Below are 18,092 nucleotides of genomic sequence, written 5' to 3'. Positions count from 1 at the left end.
TCATAAAATATCCACACATAGCAACTCAGGTCCCAGTGGGCTGATTTCATTAAAATTCGTTACACTTGTTCTTCAAGGAAATTTGTCAGAAAAGCTTAAGTATTCATTGAGATGTCATTAATAGTTTCACTCCCATCTAAAAGGCACTGGTGAATTTTCAGAATTGTCTGTCTAAAAAAGAGACCTGAATTACTAATTAGTTTACCTTGAGAGAGGTTATTTCAACATATGTATTTTCTTTTTACACATCTGGTATATTCGCCTGGTGGCACCACAAATCCACAGGGGAGCAGCGCACACAGCCAGGAAATCGCAGTCACTTCTGCTGCTTGCATGTGTGCAGGTGCATCTCAACATAGAATTTAACTCTCCATCAAGCACTTCCTTCCAAAACTTTATGTGTAAGAATATGTAATACAATTCACAATAAACCCTCCAAATCAAACTAGAAACAATAGCAACTTCAACATCTCTTGATTTGAAATCAGCTGTCTACGAAAGCTAATGAGCCACCACAAGCCTACTTGGGCTGTAATTAAATGCTATTAAAAGAAGTTTATTTGTGGACTTTACTAATTCATCTGATTATATTCTGTTGTCATTGTTATTTCTAATATGAGTCATTGCTGCCAAAATGCTTAAATGAAAAGTGATATCCTTATCTTTGTTGAAGTAAATAAATATGTTAAAAAACATTAAACCTGAGAGCTACACCATGGGTTATCTTCATTGTACTGAAAATGTATGAAAATAAAACTTAGAGTATACTTGCTATTACTTCCTTTAACTCAAGATTTCTAAGTAATTATTCCAATAGTGATGGCAGGTAAATGCAAACTCAGATCAGCTTCCCCACATTCTCCCTGTTTGGAGACAGTAAGACAGCAGGATGATCGAGAATTGGATCTCATTTCAGTTCAGCAGATGGAAAGAAATGCAGAAACATTCTACGGTTTATAACATTTACAGCATGATGCAGCCGTAGTTTTTGGCACTCAAAATAAAAAACCAAAACTATTTCTTTCTATTATTGTTTATATATTTCCCACCAAGTCTTACACAGCATTGTATACGTCCCCTCGCCTTTCTGTTGTGATAAATAATGTCAAAATGTCATTTTCAGATTTTTATTACAATTTAAAAAGTACAATTTATAGATTGTTAACACTTTAGGTACTGCTACAATGCATCTCTTACTCTACTCTTCTGTAAGAAGACCTCAACAAAGGCTTCTTTTGATCTGAATAACACTTATAATACATCAGTAGATGGGTTATTCACCTCGGTGCAGTGTGGCATTTTAACCTGCTGCTACAATTACTTGTTAATATGAGTGATTCACAGGTCATATACAGTACTAAATATATCAAGAGAAATGTGTCTCAGTTAAGCCAACCCAAACCACTCCAAAGTGATGCTTTTATAGTAGGTCACATTCCAGAGATGAATAAACACTTTACTGATTCTTTGGAAGTGTTGTGAAGATCCAAAGAAGATTTTGTTAATGCCACAATACAGTAAATGAGTAATAGAGGCGTTTTTTATACATTTTTCCCTTTTTGTCATAATAACAGCACAGGCTTAACAAACAGAAAGCTCTGAGCTTTCATAATGATACTTATTACCATTTCAGGTTCAAATAACGTGGCTCGAACAAACACAAAGACTGAAAATCAGACAGCCGAAGGAACTACCAAGATAATGGCACCTTCTCCAGTAAAGAGGTAAGCCACTTTAAATTAATCACATATAAAATGTTTTTTATAGGAAAATCAAATTCCTACAACGTAACAGTGTCACCTTCTTTTCTTTAAAGTTCAAAAATAATCAAGCAAGACAGCAGCCCAGATGCACAAAATGAAAAATCCACTGTCCCCTGGGATGAGAATGGGCCTCAGAGGTGAGCTCTTACCAAGCTGTTTAAATGTCTCTCTCTTGGCATGTCTGCAAGTTTGGATCATGGCAATCTAAGCCTGTGGGAGTTGGCTGTCTACCTTGTACAGCCTGGTTCTTCTGGTAACACAAGTTACTGGGGCATCCGGGGACTCCATTCACATTTGGAATTCTGCTGCTTCCAAAGTAAAAATGTCTATGAGCAGAGCCTTGTGATGCAGTCACTCCCTTAGTCAAGTGCAGTGGTGTGGTCAGTTGGCACCATTTGGTCCTGAAGATGTGGCGTAAAACATAGGACAGGGTTTGTGGGATGGGCAGTGGGCAGCGTGTAGGTTTATTCACTTATTGATTGGTTCTTTTTCTAGTATTTTCTTTCTTTTTTACTTTACTAAATAATAATAGGAACATGTCACTCCTCTTTTCCAGCCACTCCACTAAGGCCCTGTAGAAACATAATTAAGTTCAAATCCTTGATATTTGCCTACAAAGTATTCAAAGTGTCAGCACATATGTATATGGAGGAACTCATGAGTTTTTCCGCTCCTTCTTAATGATCCTGGTCTGCAAGTAGGTGGCATCTGTTGGTGCCACCTTTGCATGGCATCAAATCTCAGTGCAGAATCTCTTGATTTGCTCACCTCCATCCGAACCCCTGATTCACTCAGAGATTTTAAGAAACCTTTTTAGACCCTCATGTTCAGCAAATATCTTTCCAATTGCAATAGTTTTGATGTTTAAGATACAAGTAACCAGTCTTGTCTTGTTGTTTGTTTTAGAACTCTTCATGTGTGATTGCCCACTTTGTAGCTTTGTTATAGAGCACTGGTTTTCAAAACAGTCCCTAGTCTGATGTTACCTGATTATGTTTTGCCATTTTTGTAGGTCTTTTGGGAGTAAATGTAAATGTTCCCCCATGTTGCCATCTAAACCTAATGGTCATTAGCCTCAAGGGAGGAGCAAAACTATTTGGTGTCCCACCTCTTTGACTCATCAAACTGTGCAGAGCAATTCAAGAATGGTGCTACATCCACGTAGATCACAGAAAGCATTGATGTAAATACTGTATGGACCTGTCACGTCACCTGCCACCGTTTTCTTCACAGCACAGCCTTGCCTGATCACCTCCATTGTCCTGTAAGAATAAAGCAGAATATCCACGTAGGATAGCTGCTGTATGTTTAAACAAAAGGCACTAATATATGATTTATTTAGCTCACTATTCTAATACTGATTCTCATATACAGTAATTCAGCTCTTTTCTCTGTCTTGTTGAGGGTCTGGCTTATTAGAAATATCCAAGCAACCGCTCATCTAAATGTGTAATGTCTGTCTGTGCGCATTTCAACAGCTTTTATTTACGAGTCACACAGCTGAATATTCTGTACCCATGGTTTTCAATCTGGTAAATCTCTTGAGTCGTGCTGAGTTTTGTAGCAGCTAAGCTCTCAGTTACTTAATAAGGCTATTATATAAAATATTAAGGGACAAGCTGCTTGCCAGGGATAATGCGTTTCTGTGCACATGGTTCTGCAGTCAGATTCCTAAGAGACACTGACAAACTTCAAATACTGAAAAAAAAATGACATTTTTAAATGAAATTTCTAGAACTCATCTGCCTTGGCTAATAGAGCCACTTACTAGAGAATGTTGCAAGCCAAAAATTTAATAATTTGCTTTTTTTGCTGCAAACAGTTGGAGGTGAAAGTCGGGTGAGACAGTCACGATGTACAAAGCACATGATGGTTTTGAGAAGCGACTGGTGTACAATGTGCAAAGAAATAGTGAACCTTTTACAAAACCATGTGGGAAATGATAGCAATTAGACAGACCATTTCATCATTTGTCAGGATCTTTTTGAATATTCTTCTCAAACAGCAGCCATGTATCATGCTCGGTGATCAGTAAAATGTAAGATGTCTTTCCAGTGAAATATATTAGTAATACTAATGGGTCATTAATAACTTAGAGATGGTAGAAAATGTAAATAAAATGCTGATTGTAATGAAATTGTGAAAGTCCAAAGTATTTGGCACAAAATCAGAAGCAATTACTGAAATTATTCCTGTGCTGTGAATAAACGAGCTACAAAAAAAAAAAAAACTAAAGGAATATTTCTTCAAAAATGATTTTTTTTTTTATCTTTTACTTAACTAGTATTGTTTGATGGGTAAAAAAAACTTTGTTCTTCTTCTTCTTTCGGCTGCTCCCGTTAGGGGTTGCCAATGCGGATCATCTTCTTCCATATCTTTCTGTCCTCTGTATCTTGTTCTGTTAGGGTAAGAAAAATTTTAATCTTGTAAAATAACAGAAAAAAAAAATCCTAATACCATGGGCTTGAATAGAAACCCAGCTTGTACAACAGCAAACGTTGTCAAAATGTCCATGAATATCTAACATCACTCATCAGATACCCATTCGTATGCTCACAAAGCCCCTAACAAATGTATTTTGGATAAACTATTGTTAAATACTGGTGGAATTACATTACAATGAATATCGTTGGAATGAAATTTTCACGATCCTGACAGTTTCCCCATGTGACAGAGCCTATAGAAATCTCGTTACTACGAAATACATTCAGCAGATACTTTCATTACAATGGAGTGCCCAAAAGACCTTGAAATGCCTGACTGAATCATCCACAGAGCAGTTAGTTCTGTGGTCGCAGCTCAGTTGTGCACAACGATCCCCGAACACAAACATTGTAAATTTTTATTTTTCTTCTAACTTTCCTCAAGCTGTTTTTTTTGCTGTTTTTATTTTCGGTGGTTTTCAGTGATACCTTTTGCTTATTTCTTGTCAACATTTGAAAAACATCCATTGGAATTTAATTCATTGCTACCCTCCTATAGAAATGGCAGATGCTCATTCAAGAAGCATTCCTATTAGTGCGCCGCTCATTCAGGGAAAAGCAAAGTCATTGTTTTGAGGTTTCTAAACTCTTTTGGGACTTTCCCCAGCATGACGACACGGCGAAGAGCATCCTGAAGTGCAATCACCATGTCTGTGGAAGACTGTTTATCCATTGCTGGGGCAATAGCGGGCTTACAGCACTGCAGCGGCTCGCCGTCGATGCAACTCCAAAAAGATCTTGATGGGTGATGCAAGGAAAATTATAAATGCAGGGAAGAGTGTTACTTGGCCACTAACCTGGCTTATAGCGCGACCACAGTGTTTTTGGATTTTCTTCCGTGGTGCTGTGCTGCAGCACTGTGAGCCTGCAGTTGCCGTGCCCCAGCAACGGACAAACAATCTTCCACAGACACAGCAATCACACTTCAGAAACCTCACAATATGAAGAAAAAGAAAAGAAAGATTCTGCTTCTGACTGATAACTGTGCTGCCCACAGCATGCTTCCACATTTAGATAATGTTCGAGTTGAATTCCTCCCACCTAATTGCATGACAGTGCTTTAGCCATTGGATTTGGGCATCATTCGCACCCTGAAAGTGTATTATCGCGAGGATAATGAGGAGGAAAAATTCTCATCAGCATAACTTGTATACAGGAGGAGTTGAAAACTTACATGAAAGAAGCTGCCTGGACCCAAGTTAAATCAAGCACTATAGCAACAAATATAGAATCTCATTACTACAAAATTTTCATTACACTTCATTGTAACGGAATTTGACCTGTAAATCACTTCTGGATAATGCTTTTGTGCACGACAGTGAAGCGAGTTTAAAAAGGATCAAGCTTTTAAAATAAAGGCCCACCTCCCCCATATTGATTAATTAGTAATCCTGTCCTGTAAAAGCTTATTCTTTGGCTACCATGGTGCTTCACATTATATTACCAATCTAGAGTGTGATCTTAGAGATTTGGGTCAGTTTGCTTGTGCTCTTTCATTACTCAAAAATCAAAAGTATTTTAGTTGTGGTTTTGTGACCAACTAGCCAAAGTACGTGGCACTGTCTGGGTATAAATAATCATCAAAAAAAAAATATCTTTTGCAAATTCAACATGGTTAAACAGTTGGAATCCTGTAAGACAATGCCAAATTAATTGAGAAGAAGATGCTCTACATAGCTTCTGCTTTAGCTGCTGCAAAAGTTTGTATGAACTAATGACGATATGCTTGTCCCAGCGTATTCAAGCTGCCTTGTGGGTTGTCCTCACGCCGGCACTGTTTTTTGAGGTATCTTTCTCCCTCTTCCTGATGTGACATTTAGCTTAAATTTTAAGTTGGCCATATGGCAAGGCACATGCAAAATTATAGTAAAAATCGGTTCCAGGCCCTGAGAAGGTAAGCAATACCACTAGGGGACGAGAGGTGACGTTAGCGCTATCTGTTTATTTTCTCTCCACCTCAGCTCCAGGAAGACATCTTAGGGTAACACCTAGCCCCTCCCACAATGCCTAGAGAAGGCTCCACCAATTCCACCTGGGATCATCATAAAAACGGGTAGTGCCTGGAAGGAGGCGTTCATTCAGGACCCCTTGACCTCAAAGGTGACAGAGATCCCGCTAAAGTGCCCCACCTTTGGGATGCTACAACTCTCTATACTTTGATGTCAAGGGCACTAGTTTTCTTTATTTTCTGTCAAATAATTAAACAGTGTTGCCCTCAACCTTTCATCTGGCATCTACACTGTTCACCTGGTCACATATAGTAGCTCAACCCTTTTTGCATGATTAGCAGACAAACAAACAGACATCCAAATGGAAAGTTTACCATTTTTTTTATATAGATGAATACAGAGAGAGGTGTGTCTGCTAATCAAAAGCTTGATCCCATTTGCATTTGCTACTCTTGTCATGTATTTTCCAGAAGTGGTTTATTTAAAGGTAATTTAGCCAAAACACATGCATTTTGGACATTGTGAACCTGTCTGACATTTTCAATAAAATGGCATTTTTTCATGAACATTTTCCTATTGTTTACTGCTGCTTAATGGGTCTCTTTTCAAGCCCATTGTATCAGAAACTTTGAAATTAAAAGTGTTTTTCTGCCATCGGTTCTAACAATGTGCAGTAAATAACAAATGCAAAAAAGTATCATTTTTTGGTTAGTATCTTTTTAAAGATTTTTTTTTCTGTTTTAACTAAAAGAAAGTAAAAGAAAACAAGATTAAAATGTGATTTATAATTGTAAGAAGCCAGATGGATGCTGTGATGCTGAGGTTGTCTGCGGCCTTGGCATCATCTCCTTGAACCTGGGATAGCTACGGCAATGAGGACACATAAACAAGCAGCAGGATTGGTGCAAATTTGCTCAATATATTTTATTTCAACACAATAAAAGCCCTGTCCAACAAACAGTCCAGTGCGGCCAAATAAGTAATCCATGTAAATCATTCCATAAAATTCAGGGCTCACAAGGAAGTTAAATCAAAAAAAATAAAATAACAATAAACATTCCATTAAAACCACAAATAAAATCCGAATCAAAATTTCCGTTTTCTCCTTTTCAGTGCGCTCTCTCTCTCATCTTGCCCTGCTCACCCATCTCCCAGGTATGCTCAGGGGGTCCGAGACTCAGGCAAAAGCACAACTCCCATCCCAGTCACCTCGATTGGCATCCAATGGGACACGTCAAGCCTGAGTCTGTCTTCCCTCCACCTCCATCAGTCTGTAGGAGCCTATGATTTCTCCTGCTCTCCACTGTGTAACAGGAACGATCTCGTCCACCCCGTGTTCCAATTTGGCTCTTTGTCTTTCCCTTCACCGTAATTCCTCGATTTTTTTTACTATCTCCCTTCGTTCTCCTCTCAGACTCCTTCATACTTCGTGGCTGCAGTTGCTTTGACTAATGACCTGCAGAGTGTGAGTGAAAATACTGGCTGAGCTGATCACGTTTGCATGTCAATCCTTGTTCATCCAGTTTCCTGATTAAACACTCCAGGGCGCACGGCATTGCAATGACATTTTTATATCTAAAATCCTGCACTGCCAAAAATTCCTTACTTGTTTCACCACAGATGCCAATTGAAACATTAAAAGGAGGAATTTAACTAGAACATGAATGGACTGGGGTGGCACGGTGGCACAGTGGTAGTGCTGCTGCCTCACAATAAGGAGACGTGGGTTCACTTCCCGGGTCCTCCCTGCGTGGAGTTTGCATGTTCTTCCCGTGTCTGCGTGGGTTTCCTCTCACAGTCCAAAGACATGCAGGTTAGGTGCATTGGTGATCCTAAATTGTCCCTAGTGTGTGCTTCGTGTGTGTGTGTGCCCTGCGGTGGGCTGGCGCCTGGCCCAGGGATTTGTTCCTGCCTTCCGCCCTGTGTTGGCTGGGATTGACTCCAGCAGACCTCTGTGACCCTGTGTTAGGATATAGGGGTTTGGAGGATGACTGATTGATGAATGGAGTGTTTCATCATAGTTAGAGACTGTTATGATATTCATCCATGTTCCTAACCTCCTTATCCAGATAAGGGTGACAGTTAGCTGATGCCTATCCCAGCAGTCAAAGGGTGCAAAGCAGGAACAACACCTGGACAGGGTGCCAGTCCATCACAATGCAAAGAAACACACACCAGGGCCAGTTTAGAAACATGAGTTCACTTACCCTGCATGACAATGGGGGGAAATTAGACTACTTGGAGGAAACCCACACAAACACGGATTGAACATGCAGTGGCAGTATGAAGCAGCCATTGACTGAGCCGGTGGCACATAAACATAAAGCAGAATGAGGAACACACAAGGAACAAAGTATTACTTAAAGCCAAATATGCAGAAGCTGCTTAGAAGTCCTGACTACAGTGGCTGTGATTACCTAGCCTTGATTATAATTATGGAGAAAGTGGGCTACCAGATTCTTTTACCTGACCAGGAGCCCCCAAGCAGAGCATATTTCCTCAACAAGCGTGGCTTAGAATGTCATAAACTAGATGACTTATGTAGACATTGTGGAACTGACAGAGTGATAGTCCACAGTAAGAAACAGTGATGATGGCTGTTTTCTTTGGATTCCTTGAGTCGTACACCAGCATAAACTGAAACACAAGGCTGGATTGTATGGGAGCTGCTACCCAGCAGCCACTGCCACTGCCTCTCTTCCTAAGGAGGAAAATTGATTGAATGTTACTGCATTGAATCTGGATGTGAGGAATGACCCAGCAGCTTCTGTTGTCCAATCTCATGAGACTTCTCAGTCACCATGACAGCTGGCTTTAAAACCGGAGTGTAATTTCACCCAGACTCCTGTGAATCACATGCCAAGCCATATTGGCATTGATGCCTGGTAGCTTTGGACTTTGTAGTTAATCTCCAGTGACTGAGCTTTTGACCATCACTGTCTTTATTATGCTACTGGACCCTACCAGAGAAAGACGTTCAAGGCAGCACTAAACGATTACTGATTAATGTACATTTTATTCATTATGTACGTATGTAGCTATTTATGTTTTCTAACTTGTGTTTATTGAATATTGTATGTATTGTCTGTCCACAGTGTACTTTCTTTTCCTTTTAGCACTATGCTATATTGCTAGCTTTTACTGATGGCAAGTGCTGGTAGGAATTCTGAGGTCTACGAGGTGTGGCAGAAAAGTAATGAGACTGATTTTTTATTTACCAAAGTTTTTCTTTTTTTCAAACATCAATGTTATCCCCTTCAAAGTAGTTCCCTTGGGCAGCTACACACCGATGGAGACATTGTTTCCACTGTTGGTAGCAGCGCTGGAAGTCTTCGACCGGTATGGTCTTCAGCATGTCTCTTTTGGATGTTTTCTAAAGTCCCGAAATGACGTCCTTTGAGGACATTTTTCAGTTTAGGAAAAAGGAAAAAGTCACACGGATTGAGGTCAGGTGAATAAGGGGGCTGGGGAACCACAGGAATGCCTTTTGAGGTCAAAAATTCTGTTATGGAGAGGGCAGTTTTTCGGCACCATTTTGGCACAGACCTTTCGCATTTGCAAATGTTCAGTCAAAATTTGATGAATGGTAAATCTGTTCAAATTTAATTGTTCGCTCAACATTCTTAATGTTAAATGACGGTCTGATCTCACAAGAGTGTTCACACGCTCGATGTTTTCATTGGGTTTCGAAGTTGAAATCCTCCCTGAACGGTGTTCATCTTCAGCGTGTTTTCTGCCTTCCAAAAATGATTTGTGCCAGCGAAAAACTTGAGCTCGGGATAAAGAATGTTCCCCATAGGCCTGTTTTAACTTTTCAAACGTCACACTTGCCGTTTAATGGCACAACGTTGCTCCAAATTCCGCTGTTCCATTTTGCGTGACGCACAACCAAAAACACAACTTCACTAATAGCAGTCACAAAAATCACGTAGTTAACGGAAGGAGTTGAAACTCGCACTGAGCTATGGGGGGGTACTGATACACGTGCTCTATCAAGGACAGCAGCGCAGCGTTGCCAGATCGCTTGCAGTGTTGCCAGTCTCATTACTTTTCTGCCACACCTCGTATTTGACACATGTAGGGAATTAAAGCAACAACATGAAACTCTGTGTGTAAACTTGCATCATGTGTGAGCCTCAGCTACAGCTGTGCCCCTTCTGCAGTATTTCACTGCCTAATAGAACCTTATTGTGGCCAGTACTGGTTTGTTGGTGTCACATAGCACTATATTACAATAGCAAGGAGACCTTCATAAATTGAAATTACAAGACAGGATCAGATGAAAAGTGAGTTTGTTTCATGCTCAGGCAGCATTGACAGTTAAGGCACAATGCTTGAGCACTTAGGACCCACAGATCTAATAGATCTCTGATTCTCTTGGCTATTCGATGTCAATTAGCCCAAAAGTGCCTTGACTCATTAACTAGACAGAATTTTGAAATTCAATAACAAATTTGACTTTATTCTCATCTCTTTTTTTATTGCTCTAAAGTTTGCTTTATCCACTGTTGGCACCGTTGCTTGTTGTTGGGATAATTGTAAAGAACTGTTCTCCGAAAAACACAGGAGAATTTGATCTCACAGTATTGAAGACTACTGGTTGTTAGGAACAGATTTTTGCTCACTTTTATGAGCATTTCTTCATACTTTTTTTTTTGATTTTCCAGTCATTTTGGCAGGTTTCCTAGCCATAGAGTTCAAAAGTATTATTATTCTGATGTTATTTTTAAATCCTGTTTATTATTTGCACTGTTTTGGCTGCTGCTTTGTTGCCCTGTTGTTAGATTATTGTCCTTGGAGGCTGTGACCATTTGTGAATCCGAGCTTGTGGATTACTGAAGCGTTTTGAACTTTTTAATTTCTGCCTGTAATTTTTTTTTTATTTTGATGTTTTGCTTCTTGTTTCGGTTTTGACGCTAGTACAGCTTGATCTCCCAATTTCAAGCCTTATTGACTGAACATATTTTTTGCTGGTCACATTCTGCTTATTTTATTGACATGTCTAGCACAAGGCTGCATGCATGAGCATCTAAATAAAAAAATAAAGAACATTTAAGTCATATTCCAAGAAATTGAAATCAGTATTCTATAGCAACAGGTGACAACTTTGAAATGGCAATAGCAGACATCCAAAAACATAAATGGACTCAGCAGTTAAACAAAACAGCTACTGTAACAAGAAGCATAAATATCCTCAACAGCAAACCCAAAGTGATAAGCTACATGCAGCTGCATTTGGTAAAACTGATCGCGGAGTTTTGAACAGAAGATGGATGATCAAAGGTAAATATTACAAGCAGCGACTACACCTAAACAAAATTCTTTGTGAATTGAAACTTCCCCCATTGATAGCAATGACAGCTCATGTCTATTCTGAAGGCCCCTGCTCAGTATAAAGTGAAATCTTGTTAAATAAATGAATGGCAGCTTCTGGTGACTAATTTGCATCAGCCATCCATTATGTGCAGACAGAGATTGAATGGCTCTTACATGTTCCCAAATGATCACACCTTTTTCCGTTGCTCCATTACAGTTTGCAGTGATTGTATCAATGTGTACAGCCATTACTGCAAGGTCTCAGCCTTTCTGAGGTTAAACTTGCTAAAATGATCAAATAATTCTGTCGGAAACTATTTTAGTAAAGCAGTTAAGTATAAAAAGGCTTTAAATACAATAAAGCAGGGGTCTCAAACTCCAGCCCTGGAGAGCTACTGTGGCTGCAGGTTTTCATTCTAACTCTTTTCTTAAGTAGTGACCAGTTTTTGCTGCTAATTAACTATTTCTCTTTATTTTAATTGACTTTTCTTGAGACGCTGACTGCTGAATTGATTCTTTTTTCCTTAAATGTCACCTAAACATAAATTTGATGTGAAGTGAGCCAAGAGATGAGCAACAAAGTTGGGGCCTCAAATTCCAACCAACTTCACTTTCACATTCAGTTTCTTAAATTGAAGCCAATTCTCGTTGCTAATTAAACCCGTTATTTAATTCCATGGCACTCATTCTGCCGTGGCAGACATTTCCAGAATTGTTGATTTCCTTTATTGTCCCTGAGAAGATCAACATTGCTGAAGCCTTCACCTTTCTTTATTTCCAGTTATTGTGTGATGGACGCAGGTTTTTGTTTATGTGTTTGGTTCATTTTGTGTCTTAATATTGTTTGGTTGCTAATTAAGGAAAAAATAAATAATTAAGGGGCCTGAATCTAAAGTTGTACATCAATTAAAATTAAAAAGTTAATTAGCAGCAAAATCTGGTCACTAATTAAGAAAAGGGTTAGAATGAATGTTAGCTCTCCATGACTAGAGCTGGAGACGCCTATAATAATGTATACTCATTTTATATTATTTCACATGATTTACGTTTTTCATAATGCATACAAAAAAGTTCAAATTATTAGTATTAAGAAAAGCAGAGAATGGTGGTGTAATGAATTGTGCCGCTGCCTCTTGGCTTTAGTAAACTAGGTTTGTCACTGTCTGTGACAGATTTTTCTTCCAACCACATGTTAATCTAACTGGTTAAGCTCAGTGTCAGCGATTGTGTGTGTTTGTGCCCCCTGAAATGGACCAGTGCCCAGAAACTGTTGTGTTGTGTCTGGCACACACTGTTTCTGAGATGGGCTTAAGCTTAGCCGTGAAATCGAGTAAGTGAGTTTTGCACACGGTTAGATTAATAGGAATAAATTCAAAGAGACAGACCATAAGGAAGACAGCAGCGCTGATTGCCAAGATGTGGAGGGTGCAACACATTGTCAAGTTTTACATAGACAATAAAAGGAGGTTGGTCAGAGGCCATCTAATTTGATCTTTGGTTCTACATTTATATGTGGTACAGAACAAGTACTTACTGTTTTTGCTTTGCAGAGTGGCCCTGAGACTTTATTTATAAACTTTATTCCACAAACGTATCAATCAGCAGTTCCACATATTTGAACACTTCATTTCTTACACTCCATCCTGCAAATCATATTTTTTTACATCACAGCAGAACTCAATCCCAGTGCCATTCACTCACAAATATCTTAACTCTTGAATTTTGTTATATCATTAATATGAAAGCCTCACTGTATTTATTTACACCTAAACTTGAAGTGGAGAACATGGATTAAATGATGGATGGATTCATTTACAGTGCTTGTTATTCAATTCATCAGTGCGTTTTTCAAATCTTACTCTCGACCAGGATGTGAGGATGTGGTGTCTTTTCTCCTTTTAGAAATACTCATGGGACAGAAACCCACCCTGCCTGGAAGGCCTGTCAGTATACATTAATTATATTCCTGAAAGTACTTTGCTTCCAGTGCCAGACTGAACCCTATCTGGAGCAATGTGCTGCCAGGATAAGCTCCACTTTCTGCCAGTTTTAAATTGGGTTTATTGACTGGTGCAATTAATGTGCCAACATTGAAGAATTTAAAATACTGTCAGAATCAAAATTGAATTGTAAAGGAAAAGAATATCCATTTTCTTTTTAACATCCCTCCCAGTAATGCAATATAATTCAAGTGAAAGGTTGCATTGGATACTCATTAAATCTGTATCTCATTTTATACAATGACAGTGCCACCTAATGCTGTAACTGACTTTGGAAGGAATCCGCATTATCTGTAAGATTAACACATAACATTCATTGCATTCTTCAAATCAAATATCATTCATCTCTATTTAATTTCTAAAGCCCTATTTTAAGAGTTTTAGTCAACAGGAAACTAATGTGATTTGGTGCCAGTGCAAGTCACCAAGCTGTGCTTGTGTCAGAATAATCCCAGTAAATGGTGCCATTACGTGATCACAAAATTAATGCTGTTAAAGCAGTAAGATGGCATCCGCTGTCTCAGCTTAATACCAGTGATGGATATGCGCAAAGAAAGGCTTCTAGTATAAACTGTGTGTTTAGCAGGAACATGAACAACACTCCTACCCTTTCCTCTGTGGGCTGCAGAGCATATTCACTTATTAGCAAACAAGCACACATTGAACAGAAGCCTGGAGGAAGAGCGTTGCTGAACGCATCACATGCTGAATCAACAGTTGACATGGCAGACGTTTCCAGATCCTGCCGCCTGAAGGTGGTTACGTCTGCCAGATGAACAAGTGAAGGTGCACTGCAAGTGACTGGCATATATTGGCTAGAAAGCCCACCATGGACAGATCAGGCTGACCCCTTGCTTTGAAAGACTTGAGATTGGACAGACGTGCCCGTTTGCTGAACACCCCAGGGAGCCTCAAGCCCCAGATGGTGGGGCTTCAGGCTTAACTGACTCAAATGGAATAGACAATGAAAAGCCTTTTGCTAGTGATAAATTTATAATGACCTGCAGCTTATTTAAAAAGAAATAATAGTGGCACATCACCTCATAAGGCTTTATTTTATATTGCTGCTTTGCTAACCATTGCCACTTTTCAGAGCAACTATTAACTTCATTTAAAAGGGAAGAAGCAGTACTTTAGTGGTATTTAATATAAAATATTAACAGTGCAGGAAAAAGACATTGCAGAATACAGGGGGGCAGGATTTGTGGCATTTATAACACTCTTGTCATTCACCACAGCATAGTTTCTTTTTGTGTATTACTGAAATGGCACACCAGGGGCTGGTTCCTACCTTGACTTCCATACTTCTGGGCAAGACTTTGACTTCATGTTTCACTAGAAATGGGATTTAACAGGCAAAGTAAATGGATGGATGAAAAGGTAAACACTTTAAATAAAGGGTTCTCTTTGTACTATATGGCAGAATGAGCACCCAAATTGTGGCAGGGCAAGCACTTGAACCCAGGTCCCTTGATCAGTAACACAGCACAGCCTCCACTGTGCTGAGAATTAAATATCTTCTTATATAATACGCTACCGTGGCTGTTCGTTTGTCTGTCCAGGATATTAAATCACCTGTAGCTCGCAAACCGTTTGACCTATTGACCTGAAATTTGGTGCACATATACTACGTGACGTCTACTATCCACTTTTGGGGCGATGATTGACCTGCAAGGTTATTCCTCTTTTTATTTTTATTTTATTGCAGAATCAGATCTTGGCAGCGGTCAGCAGGGCGGCTTTGCCACACAAGTGTACAGGCGCCGTTCTCATCCCTACCACCTTCGCTGTTTCTTCCTCTAGCTCTTCATATCTTTTATCATTCTTGAGGCAGATTGAAGACTTAAGTGCCAGCTTAAGTGAAAAATGAAAGAAAACGTACCGTAGATCCCGGAATATAAGCCGACTCAGTATATTAGCTGATCCCCTTCTCTACCTACTAAATTACATGTATTTGCTGATGACCAGTATTTAAGCCAACCCCCTTCTCCAAGCAAAATTTTCTAAATTTCTTTAAAAGGTATATTTATCATGTTTATCGGCGAGAATTTAAGACTGCCGGCATTTTTGATGGAAGCCAGGAAGTGATTGCGGAGAATTTTGGTAAAATTAAACCTTTGTGTTGAAACCATATACGCAAATACGGTACATCGGCGGGTGGATTTCCGGAGACTCATTATAAATTTGATTAACTTAAATACGCAATACAGTGGACCCTTGACTTACGAACTTAATTCGTTCGCGAAGGCTAACCCATAATGCGTTCCGAACCTCCCACTGTAACACTTACTTAACCTTTTCATAATAAAAAAGGGTTGTATAATGTGCATAATTTACCAAAACACCAATAATTTTTCTAATGTACTAACCAAAAAGTTATAAAAAGTGCCTAGCCTACCAGAAGTAGGCTAGATTAAGCTAGGAGCATGGCGGCGCGCATGGTCGCAGCGGCTCAGGGCTCTCCTTTTCAGTGTACTTTTTTGTTGTTTTTGTACTTTTTTTTTTTCCTTGTTTGTGCCTTATAGACATCGGTGTCCAGAGCCAAACATCTGTTTCGAGTGTTTTTCATCACACGCACAACATCCCAGAGAACATAACGAGACCAGCGGGCTCTCCGTGGATTGTTGTCGGGTCTAGGAGACGACACAGACGGAGAAGAGAAAAAAAGCAGAAGTGGGGCCGCAGATCCGGCGTTATGCTAAGGCTAAAAAACAACCATACAAGCCCTATACAGAACTTTTTTTCTGCACTGAAGGAGCTGCTTTTAATCTCATTGTAGATGTGTATAGTGACAATAAAAGGCATTCTATTCTAGAAACAATTTCATACTCTACTCACCATTTAATTTGACATCTTTGGGCTGCAGGAAGGGAGGAGGTGGAGAATGAAACGGAAGGTGGTTATTGTTTAGAAGGAGCCTCCTTATGCAAATCTTTTCTTTGTAAAATTGTCGAGATGGTGGATTTCGACATGCTGTACATATTAGCGAGATCGGTCACACGAACAGCACTCTCATATTTCCACACAATTTCCATCTTCGTTTCGATTGTGATCGCTTAACCTTCTCTTCCTTCCTTCCTTAGCAATTATGTGTCTTGCTTGCATGGTCTTAATGAATTATATATATAGGTAAATCACTGCAATGACGGAAATTACATCCAAAAACACATGTATCTGGGCTCCGACTGACGCTACTAACGCTCTCGGTTGTTTGTTTACAATCGCACAAGCGGATACACGTGACCGCATCCGTTTCGTAACGCAAGATGTTGATCGTAAATCAAAACAAAAAAATTTATTTTAAACTTCCCGATAATTTATTATAAATTTTATTAATAAAATCAACAACTAAAACACTTTTTTGAATAAATTCTTTATTTAATTTAAAGTACCGGCATGCAAAGTTACTTCTTCATCTGAAAGATGGCTCTGTGGTTTCGTCATTATTTACTTCCGTATTCATCGGCAAAACCGGCATTGCGCTGGAAATCTTGAATCTGAAACGATTCTCGTTGTATAAACTGACCCCCAAACTCCAAGACAAAAATCTAAGACGAAATTCTCGGCTTATATAACGGGATCTACGGTACTAAATAATTGCAGCACAAACACTGACTTAAATCAGTTTTAACATGAAAAGATGCTGTCGAAAGAAATCACAGCAATCACAGCCTCAAGTGTTTTTGAATATGATGCCACAAGCTTGGCACACCTATCCTTGGCCAGTTTCACCCATTCCTCTTTGCAGCACCTCTCAAGCTCCATCAGGTTGGATGGGAAGCGTCGGTGCACAGCCATTTTAAGATCTCTCCAGAGATGTTCAATCGGATTCAAGTCTAGGCTCTGGCTGGACCACTCAAGGACGTTCACAGAGTTGTCCTGAAGCCACTCCTTTGATATCTTGGCTGTGTGCTTAGGGTCGTTGTCCTGCTGAAAGATGAACCGTCGCCCCAGTCTGAGGTCAAGAACGCTCTGGAGCAGGTTTTCATCCAGGATGTCTCTGTACATTGCTGCAGTCATCTTTCCCTTTATCCTGACTAGTCTCCCAGTTCCTGCCGCTTCAAAACATCCCCAAAGCATGATGCTGCCACCACCATGCTTCACTGTAGGGATGGTATTGGCCTGGTGATGAGCAGTGCCTGGTTTCCCCCAAACGTGACGCCTGGCATTCACATCAAAGAGTTCAATCTTTGTTTCATCAGACCAGAGAATTTTGTTTCTCATGGTCTGAGAGTCCTTCAGGTGCCTTTTGGCAAACTCCAGGCGGGCTGCCATGTGCCTTTTACTAAGGAGTGGCTTCTGTCTGGCCACCCTACCATACAGGCCTAATTGGTGCAGAGATGGTTGTCCTTCTGGAAGGTTCTCCTCTCTCCACAGAGGACCTCTGGAGCTCTGACAGAGTGACCATCGGGTTCTTGGTCACCTCCATGACTAAGGCCCTTCTCCCCCGATCGCTCAGTTTAGATGGCCGGCCAGCTCTAGGAAGAGTCCTGGTGGTTTTGAACTTCTTCCACTTACGGATGATGGAGGCCACTGTGCTCATTGGGACCTTCAAAGCAGCAGAAATTTTTCTGTAACCTT

At 39.8% G+C, this 18,092-nt stretch overlaps 1 protein-coding gene across 2 annotated transcripts in view; it reads left to right on the top strand.

Moving 5' to 3' along the window:
* The window catches only part of epb41l4a (erythrocyte membrane protein band 4.1 like 4A), a 486,901-nt gene that overhangs the window by 420,075 nt on the left and 48,734 nt on the right, over positions 1–18,092 (top strand). For both annotated transcript variants that reach the window (XM_039759425.1, XM_039759424.1), the window contains exons 14-15: positions 1,634–1,724; positions 1,817–1,900. In XM_039759425.1, coding sequence (XP_039615359.1) covers positions 1,634–1,724; positions 1,817–1,900 — 175 coding nt within the window. The remainder of the gene's footprint in view (positions 1–1,633; positions 1,725–1,816; positions 1,901–18,092) is intronic.

Source organism: Polypterus senegalus, chromosome 7, assembly GCF_016835505.1.
Source record: "Polypterus senegalus isolate Bchr_013 chromosome 7, ASM1683550v1, whole genome shotgun sequence".
Classification (NCBI taxonomy): Eukaryota; Metazoa; Chordata; class Cladistia; order Polypteriformes; family Polypteridae; genus Polypterus; species Polypterus senegalus.
Note: the sequence above shows the minus strand (reverse complement) of the source record. Positions and strands in the feature narration are given on the sequence as shown.